Below are 17,287 nucleotides of genomic sequence, written 5' to 3' on the forward strand. Positions count from 1 at the left end.
CAAAAATAACCGTATTATATAAATGATTTGCTTTTTTGTTTTAAAAAGGCACATCTCAGTTGGTCTGGATTTATTACATGAGGTCCTTAGTCACTAATGATGAAATGGCCTAGTCATTGGCTTCTAGAGAGTTCTCTTTGCTCATTGGCTATATAGGTTTGAGTATCAGAAGCAAGTAACTGTAGTTTGAATCGCTGTCTTGTGTTCTCTGTGCAGTTACGCTGCTTTAATCTATGTAAGTAAACTGATCTGGCGCTTGGAGTGATAGAGCCTCTTTAAACTGTTGAAGTGAATGTATGAAGTATATAATGTATCTTTTCTCTGTTAAAGGAATCTTTATAGGGGTATAAAATTGATGTAAAGAATATACATTCACACAGGTGCAGGGAATAACTTAAGAGAACTGTTGGATCATACTGAAGATGATAGTTCTCTTTTACTGTATGTTAGTGCGTGCCACTTCAGTCTGATGTATCATCTTTCTCCTGGATGGCATGCATAGCTGTGCAGTAAATGAGGCCTGAACAATTAAGTGACTTGTGCTGTGTACGTGCATTGCACATTTCAGAATGGCTGAGGTGTACTTCTGCCTGATGGGAGAAGAGAAGCAGTCATTCCTTCATGGATAGAGTATTTGGTAAATAGCATTTGTGATGTTGTTGACACTGCTTTGGGCTGTGGTGGCCATAACTGAGCTTCAGCTGCCAAGTGTGGAAACCACCAGTTACCCTCTGGGAAGGAAAACTCATATAATCCTGTAACCATAGTTCTGTAATGTTTAAAGATGTGGGAATGGCCTTTTCCCCCGAAGGTCAGGGCATCGGCCTTTGCAGTATGCTTAAGAAAAGAGGGAATTTCTTGGTGTGTATTTAGTTGGTTATGTTAGGGTTGGATAGAAGATGCTAAGAAGCACTGTCCTGGTACTTTGTAATAGTTTTCCAAACAGTAATGTGTCACAAAGTACCCCTTCTTCCTGGTTGCTGAGATTTAACATGAGGGAATATAATAGAATGGGGGAAGGGCAGTAGCTAAAACCAGAAGAGATGTGAGCTGTTGGAGAAAAGGAAGAGCACAAAATAGCAGTGTCTGTAAGTACTCTTGAAGCACTGTCTGCTCTTTTTTTTATTTTTTATTTTTGTAACTCCAGTTCTGATGGATAATCTTATCTTACAAAATTATAGAACACTGACCTTTTTTGCTACTAATAACTGACAGTTTCCTTGTGGTGGAATCAAGTATTCTAGATATATTGTGACTTTTTATTTGAACTCTACAGTGTGTAATGAAAATATGTGTAGAAAAGTCAGTCAGAAATTCTAGAAAGTTGTCAGAAGATAAGTTTAAAATTAACTTAAGAAATGAGAAGATGTATTTAAATAAAAAAATTTCCTTTCAGTTTCTTCTTTTTCTGAAATATATTTTGCCTTCACTGTCATCATTCTAGATACCTAAATAAAAGGGAAGGAGTGTTAGCATAAAAAACTTACTCATACAAATGCCATGTGATGGTGTGTTTCATTGTATTTAAAATATTAGAATGATATTTTTGAGCTATATTTTCATGTCTAATATAACTACCAGCAGATTGCTAGTAGATTAGACAGACTGCTAAGGACAGTGATATGAGAAAAATGGGTTGTTTGTGAATTGGAGGAACTGTTTCAGTTCTGCGTTGGCCATGATAATGTTTTTAAGTCAACTTTGTGTTCAGTAATAGTCATTTGTAGCAACAGTAGACAGCAAAAAATGTGCAGAACTTTCTAGCAGTGAAATAAGAATGAAGTGTGACCGTGTTCAGAAGTTTAGAACTGGCATCTGGATTTCTTTTCAGGAGAGAAGTATGGAGAACGCCCTTGGTGATAAAAAATAACTTATTACAATGACAGACATCTGCTCCCTTTTTAATAGTAACTTCTGTAAATTGACCCTGTTTGAAATGACTTCCATATTTATTCCTGGAACAATCTACTCCAATTCTTTTTTTCCTTTTGTAACTTTGTTTTTTTCTCCTTGATGCTCATTCTGCCACTAATGTATGTGGAAAAATAAGGAGAGCTGAAAATGAAGGGAAAGGAAAAACACCCAAAATCAGTTTGAGCTCTGTAGCAAGTATGCATCAATGTAAGGAAGGCTTACCTATTTGATATGTTTTGATGTCTGTCACTAATTGGAAATCACCTATTTTTCATTTGTAACACCTATATTTGCATCTTAATTGAGGGGATTATAGGAAGAGAAGTGAGATCAGTTGCACCACCTGAAAAACAGGAGCCAGCAGTACCAGCACGAAAACACCCTTCCTATTTCTTGGAGCTTTGGGCCATGTTTTCATGAGCAAATTGAGCTGTGTTCCAGATTTCTCTGTCACTGTAATACTTGTGCAACAAGTGTTTGGGTAGCCACTTCACAAACCTCTCTTGGGAACTTTAACCAGGATAAAGCTAAGCTGACACAACAGTGAGTTGCATCTTTTTAGTCAGATTTGTGCCAAAGCATGTGGTTGCATAAATGCTCGTAGCAGTATAGATTTGGGGAGGACAGAATAGGAAGAAGTTAGGACTGTTGCTTTTGGTGATGGCTGGCTCAAATGAGGCTGTAGTTTCACAAGCTGTTGATAGGACTGTGATGTTTGATTTGGGGGTTTGGGTTTTTTTTATAGCTGCAAGTACCATGCAGCCATTTTTAGCTTTTCATAACATCAGTTTTCCTATGGATATGCAACATGAGTATTGAGCTATAGACAGAATAGCACTAGCACTTTTAACTTCTTATTGCAAAATAGCAGAGAATCAAGTAGAAAATACCTTCCTTGTGGCTCTTATTTTGAGATTTAGAAACTGCCACTGAAGGGCCAAATTTTTAGATGTAGGTGCCGTGGTTCCCTAACCAGAAAGCTAAGAACACATCCAAATAGTAGCTTTAGCCAGTTGTTCTCACCTGTTCTAATTTACTACCGGTTAGGTGCAGCTGCTTAAGAGTAACAGTTTCTTTCCTGGTAAGAGTGGAACAGTAAGTTTGACATGCTGGAATAAAACACTTAGTTAGTGTGCTTCCTCTTGGATGTTTGAAGTGTCAGCTGGTATTGGCCTGGACTCTTGCCTGCAGTCTCAGTCTGAAGGTTTCCAGATGAGGCTGGGTGGCATAGTTTAAGTGGAGTTTTGATTCTTTACTCATCTCTGCTTTAATAATCCATCTTGATCTTCAGGTGCTTTGAGAAATTTGGCTGTTTTCTGCATTGTACTTTGAGAACCTGGAGGCTTTTCAGAGGAATTGAAACTTGTCTTCTTTCAGTTTTAAAGACTTCTCGGATTCCCTTGATTATGCTCTCAATTTCTACGAAATCTGTGGGGGTTTTTTTTTGATAAAAATTAGGTACATGGCATATACTATGTCTATAGTTGCAAGAAGAAAGAATATGGCATATACTATGTCTATAGTTGCAAGAAGAAAGAATAAAAGCTTAATTTTCTCCTAGATCCTTTCTTACTGAAAAAATAAGAGTATAAAAACGGTGAAATCAGTTGTTATGATATATAAACAATATACGTTTGGTTGAGGACAGCACGAAAAGAAATTGAAGTGGGGAGAAGAAAGAGAATACTGAGAATAAATATGGAAAGGTGATCATATTGTATCCAGTTAACTTCATACTGAATTGAAAGCAAGTGGTATTGTGAGTTATTAAACGCCCACTGAGTTCATGGCCTTATTTGGCAAGATTTCATGCCAATAGTTAGTGTAGTCTTTAAAAAAAATAATCAAGTAGATGTACTGCTTGTTATCTAAGGTTATGATGAAGTGATAACAAGCATATAGTTTAAATTGTATGCATTATAAAATACCTGTGAACCCTTGTGGAATTTCTTTTGGATTGTATATCTGGATTTAGATTGTCCTGCCCTGAGTCTTCTGTGATCTTACTTGAGAGGTGTAGCTAGCTGTTCATTAGGCAATTTGGATTATGTTTTGACAGTATTGTGTGGAGTCAAAGAACATAATGCAGATTAGGTGTTTCTTCTTGACATAAAGAGTATTTGAGCCTGTAATTTATGCAGTGTTTTCATTAAAAAAAAATGCATATTGTTAAAAATGAAGCATTCATGAAATTCTGATCCATTGCATGTAAACTGAACACAGTTTATAATGCTGTGTTTGGGCTTTTAAAGTGTGGTGTTCTGTTGTTTCCAGCATCCAGTCCCCCAAGTTAATTCAGACATTGAGTATTGAACCAGTGTGCTTACAAGTGTATATCTTTTAGAAGGAAATGTTTAATGTCTGGCTTGGAATTCTCATATCCTGTTATTCCTCTCCCATACAGCCAGGTTTCTGACTTTTTCCTTTAAATTGTTCCCAGATGTTGTTAGAAATGAAGTGTTCCACGATTCTGTTAGATTTCTTTAAAGCATGAGATCTGTCTCCTGGTTTGTCATACCCCTTGGGAATGTCATGCCTGTAGGCTGAGAATAGCTCCACTGCACATTTACCACAGTCAAAGTTCTTCTTTCTTTCATCTGGGGTGGAGGAGGGGAGAGAAGGAAGTGGGGGTGGGGTGGGGCAAGAGCATCCTGTACCTGGGAGAGCTCCATAACATCACCGAATTTGAATACCGCAAATGAGGTGATTTATCAGAAAATGTGTTTTTTTCATACATTTCTGTGTGCTCTATATCTCTTCTAGTGGGAATTTAAGAAATTATTTAGGTGATTCTGTTGACTTTTCAACAAAGTGCAGTTTTGTCACTCGATAGCCTTCTGTAATACACTGGGTTTGTTACGTTAGGTTCAGCTGTAACTTCTGGTCAGTCTTCATAGCCCCGCATTACTGGGAAAAGAGCCGATGATGTTTCTCTTTCATAAACAGTGGTCAAAAAGTACTCTGATGCTTAAAAGACTAAACCTCTTTGGTAACTCTCAAGCCAAAGTTGTTACTCTTTGGGTGGTTTTGTTTGTTTTTGGTTTTTTTTTACCACAGATACAATAAAATCTGGAGGGGTGTTTGAAATACTTAAACCCGTCTGGAATGTGAGGGAAATAGTTGGCAAAGACTTTTAAATAGCATATTTTTGATTAGCCTGGAAGCATAGTGTGACTGTAATGACTTCTGAAATTACATAGTTACTTAATATAACCTGTGATAGCATGAAGCTTTGTAGTAGACTGTTACGGGGGAAAAAATCAGAAATCCTGCTACATGAGGGCTTCTGAGTTGGCTATAACTGTTAAAGCAAGGAGCTAGGAGATTAATTTGCTAAGGTAGCGGCTTCCTCTTTGTGTAATTGATTTTGTAAATTGCAGAAGAGAGTATATGCAATAACTGTACTCACTTAGAAAAAGTAACTGTAATAGAGTGGTACCTTCAATTTATAGTGTATATAATAATAAAACTATATAAAATAATTTTTGTTTACACAGTTTCTAAGTTTCTCTGAAATACATATTCAAAGTCTGAGTTGGCATATTTTTCAACTTTTTCTGAAAGTGATCCTACATGTTGGTTTTACGTAATTCTGTTGGCTGAAACCATACATTAATGTGCTGTTTTCACATTACAGAGGGAAGTGCTCTCATGGGGGCAAGGGTGTGATAACACGGCCTTCATTGAAAGGACAGTATTGACTTTAGAGCACATAAAGGTTCACTCATTGCAAGAAGTTAGTTTGGCAGCTCCCTTATTTATTTTGAGTAATAGTATTTTGGCAGATGCTGGTTTCATGAAGAAGTGTTCTAGATATCACTGATCTGAATAGTTAGTGGTTTAGCTTTTATGGAAGATTAATATAGATTAATGTTCTTGACATTGGTAGGATAGAAATATGGCATTGAAAATTTGTGCTGTTGAGGACTAGCTGTCAGAAGATGACCTATTAATAGTATAATAGCAGTTTGTACTACTTTTGTCCTTTATAATCTCCTTCCCTCATGCTAAAATGGATATTCAATTAGTCTCTACCATGTTGCTATTATAGGAACTTTCCTTTGCAGTCTATGACAAAATAAAATCATTGTGGTGCTTTTTTATTCATTTGTTATTTTAACTTAGGTTTGGATGTTTCTGTGATATATGTGTTTGTGATCTTCAGTCTTGTTATACAATCTCAAACTTGCTTTGATTCTTTAGAACACAGCAGTTTGCACAGATGGGAAAAACCTTAACATTGCTCTTGGATATTCCATTCTTCATTGAATCTGATTTGCTCTGTTCTTCAAAGATCTGAGTTTAGTTTCCTTATCTCTAAAACACTTGACAGAATTTACCTAAACTAGTTTAAAGGTTTCTTTGCATTGCATGATTTGACTAGCAGAACTGGCATGCTTGAGAAAAAGACTAGTGAATGTTCAAGATGCTTAGGAAATGGGTTATAATTCTGAAATTTGTGTGTGAGATAGCAGAGTGATGAAGAGCTTTGCCCCTGGAGCAAGATGCGAGTTCTTTTTGGCTTAGCACCCTCTAAAAGAAGATGCACATAGAAAAAAAAGCCAAGCACCCCAAACCACAGATTGAATTAAGTCTTATCTCTGCTGAATAAATGTAAGTAAGATAAGTATTTGTCTGTTCAGGAGGTGCTCCTGTCACATAATAGTGCCAGCCTAAGAGTACACATTGACTTTCTTGAAATGCTTGTATTAAATTGCTGTACTAGACTACTGCTTTCTTAAGATAAGTCTTTTGAAGCAAATGACAATTACCAGGCAGTCACTGCTTTTGTAATTTAACCAGTGTCCAATCTTTTACTGTGTAGCTGATTTAAAAGTTGCATACTGAATGGAGTGCAGAGGTGTCTGGGCTACTTAAGAACTAATAAGGAAAAATAACGATGTGTATCTAATAAGGTGATTACTCACACAGTAAGAGGTATCTTTTGTCTTTTACCAAAAGCTTGGCAAATATGAATGGGAGTGAGTGAGCAGACATTTGCTACGTGTTTGTGATTTCATTGTGAACTGGAAGAATGTTCCACATATGAACCTCTACATCTGTGAATCAGACTTGTAAACACTGATTTATGAGAATAAAACAAATGTAGAATTTATGATACATACCAGCATAAGGAATTCACATTTACTTGTTCTTCTGAAGCAAACCCATTAAAACTTATTCAAGTGTAATGACAAAATCTTGTGATTGACTCTGAATGTATTCGTGAAATGCAAAATGATGTTTCAAAATTAAGAGAAAACTCTTTTTATCTGTTCATGAAACACAAATACAGTAACTGAATATCCACTGTATTGAGTAATTTGTGCTCCTTTTGGATTTTTCTGCTGTGGATTAAGAAATTAACAGCTTTTTGAAAGCCTGATTTGCTAGGAACCAGAAGTTTATGTAATCACTCTTTCGTTCTGCTAGTCAGCAGCTGCTGATGTAAGTAACTTTTTGAAGGCTGAAGACAACTCAAATTTGAGATATTTCAGAATTGTAAAGTTCATGCAGGTTTTGGGAAGAACATTCATTTGGTACTGGGGATACCTCAGCTGTTTATGTAGCAACTGCTGTACTGTTGCAAATTAAAGCCTGGCACATTAAGGAAAAAAAAAATTGCTGCTGAATTATCTTAATATGCCTGACTGTGAACTGACTGAGCCTCTGCTGCTATTTCTGCCTCTTCAGTTGAGCTGTCCAGCCTACAGATAAGGCTTCTGAGGAAGGCTGGCTGGATAGCTGTAAGCAGAAATAACTGCAGTTATCACTGAGTAAGCCAATACTGCTAGTAATCTCGAACTTTGCAGTATTCTACCCTTGTAAATATTATGTTAGAAAAATAGAACATTAAGATGGAATGTTTATGTTTTAACTTCTACTGAGTGCCTGGATTAGTGTAGTGTATTTAGAGTAGAAAGCAATGTAGTTTGAGTAACAGTTTCCATAGCTTCTGTAACTTGTTTCTCAGTTTTGTCTGGCTAAATTCTTCATTAGTGTTATCTGTTTAGAGATCTGTCCTTGCATTGAAAAGGACAAGATATGGTCCTCCTCAATCTTGGTATTAGACATTACTCAGTCTTTTTAAAGAGTATCTGCTGTTGATTTGATAGGCGTGGCTTCATTGATTGCTATGTAGTCTTAGGAGCTTAAGAGTGTTCAGTAAACTGCATAAGATTCTTCAGAGATGATGTTGAAAACTAAGTAAACTTCAGTGGCTCTATGTGTGCATACACGTATGTAGTATTTTTAAGGGCTTCTAGATTTCAGGTGTGGATTAAACTTTAACATATGGTTCTGTGTATGGACAAACATACAGTGCGCTATGATAAAATGGTTTAAGGTTTTTGCTGCCTAGAAGGGTGATATCCACAGCTTAATTTAGTAGGCAGTATTGAGGTGCCCTGTATAACACATTCACTAACTATTCTTGAGATTCTATTGTAGTTTCCACAACAGAAATAAAAAACATTTCTTTTTATAAAGATGGGTAGTAACTGTTTTCTTTCTTTGTTTCCATTTTAACAATGATCTGGATTAGTGTTAAGAGTACTGGGGAAATACTTTTGAAGTGGGTAAAGAACCAATATGAAATTAAATATAATCTTCAAAGTATGTCAGGTTTATTCTCTTTTAAGATTATTTTTTTTTTTAATGAAAGATCACCTAAATATTTTGGAGGCTTTTTGAGAGATGAAGTCTTGAGGGATGGAGGGTTGTGGGATAAAAGAAAAAAGGGTGAAGGAAAAAAAAGGTGTGAAAAGAAGCAAAACCCTCTTCAGCTATGTCAAATGCCCATCTTGCAAATAATTTGAGATGAAAAGATTCTTGTACATTTCAATATAAACCCTCCTCTGATTTTTGCAGTCCACTTTTGATTAATTTTCAAAAAGTTTATTTTATTAAATTAAATTATCATTTAATTGGTATTTGTCATGTTTTAAGAATTACAATGAAGATGTAGTTCCCAGCCCTAAATTGTCTTGCAGGACAAATGGATGTCCCCAAAATGAAAACTGATCGTTTCCTATGAGGACAAGTCTTCTTTCTTTTTTATTAAATAGGGGTGTTAGAATTGAGCTAAACTCTGTATTTCTGTTTGTATAGATTTCCCATGCGTTTTCAGCTAGATACAATAAATTAATATTAATGTATATTAAATATTAGAACAATAAGTTAATTAAATGTTATTGAAATAGACTAAATAATATTTTAATTTAAAATGCTGGACAAAATTATTGTCCAGCCGTTCTCATTGTGTCTGGAGGTGGCTTCCTTTCAGTGGTGGGTGAAACAACTGTGCTTAAACTGCTCTCATTTCAAAGATGGAAATGTAAATATACCACTTTACTTAAATTTCAAGTTGTTGCACTTATCTGAAAAGAGGAAGTCTGCCAAATCTGAATAGGTTTGGTTATGCTTGCTTAAGTTCTGAAGGTTTTCCCTGTCAAACTGACATTTTTAATATCATCTATAAAAATCACAAAATAGAGAAAAAAAAATCTCTTACTGTCTCTTTCTTTTTAGAGAGGATCTGACGAACTTCTTTCAGGCAGTGTACTCAATAGCCCGAACTCTAACATGAGCAGCATGGTAGTTACTGGTAAGTGATGCCCTTTCAAAGGAGAAATCTATCATTTATACTTGGACTCATTTCCTGTTTACAAGGGGAGAACTACAGTTGTGCTGTAGAGGGATAAACTGTTGGCATGCATTAGACTGTAGTGACCTTCTGTATACTCGCAAACCTTGGGTATCTGAGAAGAATAAACCCATAAAACAAGAGGCAGCTTTTCAGATGTCTGTACACTAAATTGTTGGTGGGTGATGGGATGAAAAATTACACTTGTCTTGCATAGCTGCCTTCAAAGTAAGGAGTCACAACTACCAAGCAAAGGTAAACAGCTTAACAACTGTATGACATCAGCTTTTTCACACATAGACATCTGTGAGTCTGGGCATTACAGGAAAGAACACTGTGCCAGTTTCATAATAATAGTACAGATTCAGGAAAACAGAGTTTTGCTCTGTTCTGGTTTAGACTGCTAAAGCAGGAAACTTCACTTTGCTACTTCAGTTGGGGATCACGGCGGTAGAATCTTAGAATGTCAGTGCAAAGTGAGCTTGGTTGTTCTTTAGTGATTTCTGGTGATGCTAGATAGAAAGGCTTTTCATGAATTGTAGCATATGAAAAAGCCTTCTATTCTGTGTGTTGAACATAAGTTCCCTTGGAGGGCTTGCTTCAGAGGTTTTCCTTTTTCTCTTTTTCCACACCCCCCCGTTTTTGTGCGTGTGTTTTTCCCCATGCATTTTTTCTTTTTTTCTTTTCTTAGAGATTTAATGGAGTTGTTTCATGGCATCAGAGTGTTGCTGAGCTTTCCAAATTGTTGCCTGGTTCACTGCTTTAATGTGCCTGATCAATTTTTTCGTATTTATGTGCTGAGCAGTATAGTCACTGATATTAATAGCAGATGCTTTCCTGTAAATCTAGTAGTAAAAGATGGGAATTCAGGGTGCTGTGGTGACAGCTGTTGCTTGAATGGGTAGTCCTGTGCTTACTCATCCTACATCCTCAGCACAAAACCACCCAACTCCACATGTTTCAGTTCCACTCTCTGTGTTGGAGTGCTTCTGCACTTGCAGAGTGAGTTAATCCAGCATTAAACTGTGCTGCCAAAAAGTGTAGTTTTCCCTTGTTGCAGCTTACTGTTCAGTCATGTGGCTGCGTAGTTGCTAGATTCAGTGCAGTGTGGGGTGGAGGAGTATGGTGGCAGAAGAGAAAACTGCTTCCATTGGCAGCTCTATAACCAAAGGTGAAAAGATGACACTTCTTCGGAGTAGATAAAAAATGCAGTGTAGTGCATTCATAGCCGTTTTAGAATCCCGGACCATTTATTTATGTTCCTTGCTTTTCTTACTTCCTTCTGGCTCTGCAAGAGGTCCTTCTTCATGTTTTCATTTTCTTGATGTCTTCTGCAGTCCAGGATATTAGTGTTTCAGCACTTAAATGAGAAACTAGAATGAAAGTGAGTTTGGGTTAGTCGTGTGGGGCTTGGATAGTGGGAGTGGGAGGGAGAGTACTGTTACCAGGACAAAGTCCTGGATATTAACAAATTTTCTATGTATTTTCAGAGAAACTTTTAGTTCAGGAAAATGAAATGCAAGTGAATTTATCAAAGAAAAAAAAATAAAACCTAAAGGGAAAAACATTGAAATATGAATTACTATAATTCTGAGCTTTCAAAATTAAAAAAACTGGAGAAGCTTGTCTAAGAAGCCTCAAACTTTAGGAATTCTTTTCTCTTAGAAAAGTTATTAAAATGGAGAAGAGTGCTTTGATACTGTTATGTGGACTTGAGAGTTTGATGTAATTAACAAATACAGATTCTCTTCCCCACCTTGGTTTTTGTTTCCCCCGTTTTTAGGTGATTCAGGGTTTGGATTTTGTGGTGGTTTTTTCCTTGCTTGTTAACAAAGACAGCATTTGTGAGAGAGTTTTCAAATGAATGAATTCTTTACATTTTGTACAAGTAAGACCTCTTGATATGTCTCTAGACATCCAGAACCATAAATGATTTTGCACGAGCAACCTTATTAATAAGCAACAGTGGTCTGAGTACTGGCCTGGTTCCTGTATTATCAGTTGCTTGTTACAAAAGTTTTCATATGTATTGTGTAATATATAAAGGAGGTTGGTGGAAAAATAATCTCAAACACACAAAACCCCCTCAATTTCAATGCAGTATTATACTTCAAGTCATTCTCTGTACAAGTCAGTGGGAAGGGGGTAGTTGGTTTGGGGTTTTTTGTTTGTTTTCAAGCAGTTTCTGGGGTTTGTGTTCAAATTTCTCTTCTGCTTGCCTTTGGTAAACAGAATACCCCCCCACCCCCGCCCCCAAGTAAGCTAAATCCACAGTTCAGTGTTATTTCTGAATATATCTTCCCATAGCTGTCTTGTTTATCATAAGCCTCAAAGTACTTTTTCCAGACCTGTAGTCTACAATCTTAACCTGTAAACTCTGCAAAAGTGATCAGATCTGAAATGGAAACCTGTATGCTAATTTTTCTGTACTCGTCTCCTGAAGCCAGATGAATTCAAGTAATCTTTATATCCCAATTTATGTCCTCCTTTTGCTTCAGTTCTGTTGTTAGTAGAAGAATTTAAAACTTGTGAACAGGGGTTTTTTTTGCTGTAGGCCAGGGCCTGGTAGTGGTGGATCTTCCTTAGATTTTGTAGAGTTTAAGAGAATCTGTAGTCATTAAGTTATTTATAAAGGAGATGCAAAGAAATCAGCCTACTCTGTAAATCTTAAAACTTACACTTTTTCTTGCACTTTCATTCTTGCAGTTTGGATATGTCATGATTTTATGAGACCTGGTCATTGTTTTCTGGAGTATGTAGAAATCTGTTCTTATTTTGACTGTGATATTCTCAACATCTGATGCCATGATATTTTTCCAAACGGATAGCTAGATGAATAGAAGAAAGAGTTTGTCTTTGTAATACTCTGAGCCTTACTGGTACAAGTATACACAATCAGAAAAAACAGTTGTCACTAGCAGTGCCCTAGTAGGCCTAAACTTAGAGCAAAAACTTGGGAATCACATCCTGATTTCATTCTAAATCTTTGGTATAGAACTACTAGCCTAAGCCAGATTGCCTAAGTTGTCCAAAAAATGGCTTTTTCACAGAAGTGTGTGTTTTTGGTAGAGCTGCGGGCTGTGTCTTCAGGGGTGAGACTGGAGAAGAGGTTTTCAAAAAAGACCGTCGTACCTTTTTATCATGGTAGAAGTTCCATTAGGTATTTTTTTGGTATTCAGCTGCCATTCGGTTAGAATACTGTAGTACTTTAATGCTTTTATGAATGCTCTTGCTATAATTCTCTTTTCTTATACAGAGAAAGTCATGAAAGATGCATGCTTTCTGTGCCCTGTAGGAAGTCTTACACATGAATCCCTCCCTGTTGTCTTTGTGAAAGAAACAGACAAATGTTTGGTTTGCATTCCTGTTGATTGTTTGAACTGCTTATAATTTGATAAACACTACAGAATTGAGGTAAATGTGGCATGTTGGACTGTTGTCCAAAGGACATGGCTTAAAATTAGCATTTTCTAAACAGCTTTGCCATTAGTATCCATCTTCTGGACTGTAAAGATGAAAGGAAATGTATTAACATTCACTACAAGTCAAGTTACTGTCTTAAGTACTTGTGTGTCTTTTGTAGAAGAACAGCCTTAAAATTAGACTTGGATAATTGAGGATGACTTCTGTGTGAGTTCTTTTACCACTTAATTCTGAACCCTCGTGTCTTCTGTTATGGATTTCATTACTGTCCTTATTGTGCAATTTCGTTTCAGTTAAGAAAGAATTTTTCTCCTGAATTACTTGTTTGAGCCATATGGCAGGACATCATTCTGTAAACACTGAGGGAAGAATCCCTTCTACTAGACCAGAATTTGTTGCAAGGGAGGATAGCTTCTAAGGTTCCAGCTCAGCAAGTATCTACGCTTTTCTAGGAAGTTTTCTTTTTTTTATTTACTTTAGATGTTAAAAGTTTCTGAGCTTTTTAGCACCAGCTGACATGGATATGTTGGAGTTATATTGTCAAAACCACAGGCCTTTTGCTTGAATTACTACTACTCTTAAGCTTTTCTGAAAATGTTGTCGAAGTAGATTCTTACTGTCTGTCATAATCTTGATTTGGAGAGCATAACCCTCTCATAAAGATCTGTGAATTCATTTTTTTTGTTGTTGTTGATGCATATCAAGGAATGACCAGAAAGGTGGTTTAGGTAAACTAAAACATGGGTTGGTAACAGGATTCTGAAGAAAAATTTTAAAAAGGTTTTTGACTCTGGAAGTTTTTAAAGACATGAGTTAATGCACATTGTAAATGATTATACATGTAAAACTTTCACCCTTTGGTGTTGTATGTTCAGTGGATGTGTAACTGCAGTTGCTTATCCTGCAGCTTTTAAATCTAAGAAAAAGTCCCTTTTCTTTAACAACTAGAAAGGATGTTTCCTCTGTGATGGGTTACTTTTATGCCAAACTTCTTGTGAGGCTTTTTTCGGGTAGAGGGCTGCTTAATGGAAGTTTCAGGAGCAGTTATATGTATGAAGGTGCTCATGCCGTAAACTGTAATAAACATTTTTAAGGGATGTGGATAAAAAGTGGAAGTTGTTTATGAGAGTTTTATGAAAATTGGCTTGTCAAAGACAAGGTATTGAGGCAGAAGAATTGGCAGGTTTTTTTACTATTGCTGCTACCAATTTCATTATTCACAATTGTGTGTTTAAGTTCAATCTCTAAAAACATCTCAAAAATCATTTTGCAGCTGAACTTACCAAATGCCTGGAGCTTTAAACGATGCTATTAATCTTGATCTTGTTTTTACTTCATTAGCAGGGAATGTTAGCAGTGACTTTGGTAGGTAATTCATTGTATTAAAGGAACACTTAGCACTGAGGCATACAAGCTAATAATATTTCAAGTGCTGCATTTAACTTGGGGAATAAACATAGATGTAATACTTTTGATGGCACATTAAGTAAAATTAGTTATTAGTTAACATTAATGATGCCTAAACACAGGTAATTTACTTCTGAAGTTTGCAAATTGATTACAATTAATAGTAATTGGAAAGATTTGAAGAAGTACAGCACAAGTGATTGGAAAGTGTAATAATTTAATAATAGAATATAATTTACATTTTTCTACGGATATGCATGGACATGTGCATGTGGATGAACTAAATTTTGATGCTGTAAATGCCTGAACAATATATCTTTTTTTAAATTAAGAAACTTAAAAAAACCCAAAAAAACCAAAAACCAAGCACAAAATCAAACAACCCAAAATGAAACACTTCAAGACCCCCCTCAGGATGGGAGAAATAAAATGTGGCTATTGTTACTAATTTAGGTAATTTCTGTCTTCATCACTATGCCATGGTAATTTGGTTTTGTTCTACTTCAGTTGCATTTCACTCCAGCTGTAGTATTTCTATGTATTTTAAGGGACAAATGGAAGTGCATTAGTTTTAAACTGTGCAACATTGAACAGCCACTGTACCATATTTTAACTGTACCATATTTTAAGTGTGTTATCATAGTTACTGAAAAGCTTCCTCAGTGCTCAGTGGGTTTTGAAACAGAGGTGCACCCTATGTGCAGATGTGCCAGTTAAAAGCTGTATAGTTAATTTTTTAATTGCTTGACCATGCTTACTTGGTCATTTTACAAGTTCAGATTCCTGATAGGCGATATTCTTTGTACTGCAAGATAGTTTTATTATTGATTGGTCAAGATTTTCCTTTGGATATGGCCCATGTCCATAGTAAAAATCTAGCTATTACTACTGGTCAATGCTTTAGTTAAAGTGGTAGGGCTTCCACAATGTAGTAGTGGCCTTGCAAGTCAAGGATAATGGTAAAGTACTTTGAAGTGTGAAGTCTTCCAAAGCACACTTCTTCCCCCTGCCCCACCCCAGCCCCAAAACAACCACAGAAAACCCCCACCAACCAGACAAGCATAATTAACACTAAACATGTAATCTTTCATTTCAGGGTTAGCAAATGCAGACTTCAGAGAACTTCATGTCTTTATTTTTGAGTGTAGTATATCCTTTTTTGTTCTTTCTCTCATCGTTTTAAATTCCAGTTTTTATCTTTATGTTGAATTTTGGAAGATGTTTGTACTACAATAAAGGTCCTATTTTTCTTGTTTTGGGAACCAGTTGGCACTTGTGGAAAAGTTTGTCACTGGATCAGACCAAAGATCTCCTCTTCCTACATTCTTTCTGTGACACTGGGCCAGGTATATAGATTTAAGGAAAGAACCTCTGAAACAAAACCACAGTGATCTCTGTTACACCCTCCCAGTTTGTGGTTGTCTGCAGTTTCCTTAGCCAGTTGTTTTATGCAGATGATTGTGTTCAGTAACCACTGCAATATTTAATTTTTCTGTCTGGTCATAATCCACAATTTTAAACTTGTTTTTTTCTTGGTCATGTATTTATTTCCTTTGTGGACGTGTATCCTATGTTCCGCTTGTTGGTAACGTTAAATTTCATGTATTGAGCTAATGTGAAACAAAAAGTACATTCTACATTAGCAACAACAATGAATAATACTGTTAAGCAAGCTTCTTGTCTTTAATGTATAAACTGATTTTACTGGAGGATGAAGGAAGTATTCTAGGAAAGCTGAAGTATTTACCCTTTTTTTTTTTTGTGGTTGGTTGTTGGCGTGTACTGACAGTTGTGAAACCAAGAGATTGACTCCTGCAGAAAGGACATTTATTTATCAATTATTTCACTACTGCAGATATAGAGGGTTTTATAATCAGCATCTTGTGATGAATTCTTAATGTTTTCCCCCTTCTTTCCAGGAAATAATGATGAAAGCAGGTTTTTATTTTATGCAAAAGCTTTGCCATAGCCACATAGTTATAACTTTGTATTAGGAGATTGTGTGAATATGGGAGAAGGTTATTGTAAAGGAAAATTACACATCTAAAATAAAGGCTTCATGTATTTTCAAGGTAAATGATGTATTTTTGGCCTCAGAACATGTTAGGTTGTATTTATGTATTTATTGAAAAAAAAATTTTACATGCAGAAAAAAATTCCTCTAGGATGAAATCTTACTAAAATGTTTTAAAAAGTAGTTATCAGCAAGAAGTAAGTTATTGACTATTTGCTAGGAGTTACGCTGAACTTTAAGAGCAGTTTTTCTGCAAAAACGACTTGGGAGCACTGGATCTTCATAGCTTGAACAATTGAATGCCATGGACTTACAGTATGCATTGTCTACTTTGTACTTCATTCTATTGCTTATAGGTTTCTATTTCTGAGTTGAATAAAATAGGAGTTTCTAACTTAAAAATACCAGGGACTCAAATTGTTTAGATAATGGACATTTACAGTCTTTGTCAAGTCTTAAGCATTCAATTTCAACAACTTGATTTATACTAAATTGAAGTATCTCTGTGCAATGTGGATGTGACTTACGTGTATCAGTTGTGTTTAGACTGTAGTATCCTATTTAGACGGGAGAACCATGGTTTGAACGCCATAGTAGAGGTGAAATTTTGTTTAGAAATAGGCAACTGATTCACACGGAAACTGGCTTTTTCTTCTTGGTGGAGAGCCAAAGGGGTCTTAAATCAGTGCAGTGGTTGTTACACAACAGGGATTTTTTGGTAGTCTGAATTGAACGTAACAGATATTCAGGGTTTGATTTCTGATTAATTTTTTTTAAGCTATATATTTAAGCCTGTAACTTGATTAGTAAATGAGCTAATACACCAACACTGTGGTTTAGTCATGCTGTTCTCACAGTGATCTCCGCACCCCACCCCCAATGTA

The 17,287-nt window shown here is 36.0% G+C and overlaps 1 protein-coding gene across 9 annotated transcripts in view; it reads left to right on the forward strand.

Annotated features, from left to right (window-relative positions):
- The window catches only part of PTBP2 (polypyrimidine tract binding protein 2), a 52,998-nt gene that overhangs the window by 5,280 nt on the left and 30,431 nt on the right, over positions 1–17,287 (forward strand). For 8 of the 9 annotated variants that reach the window (XM_037403663.1, XM_037403656.1, XM_037403657.1 and 5 more), the window contains exon 3: positions 9,445–9,520. The exons of the other annotated variant lie outside the window; for it this stretch is intronic. In XM_037403663.1, coding sequence (XP_037259560.1) covers positions 9,445–9,520 — 76 coding nt within the window. The remainder of the gene's footprint in view (positions 1–9,444; positions 9,521–17,287) is intronic. 9 annotated transcript variants of the gene reach the window in all.

The sequence above is a fragment of the Falco rusticolus genome, chromosome 11, assembly GCF_015220075.1.
Source record: "Falco rusticolus isolate bFalRus1 chromosome 11, bFalRus1.pri, whole genome shotgun sequence".
In the NCBI taxonomy this organism is placed as follows: Eukaryota; Metazoa; Chordata; class Aves; order Falconiformes; family Falconidae; genus Falco; species Falco rusticolus.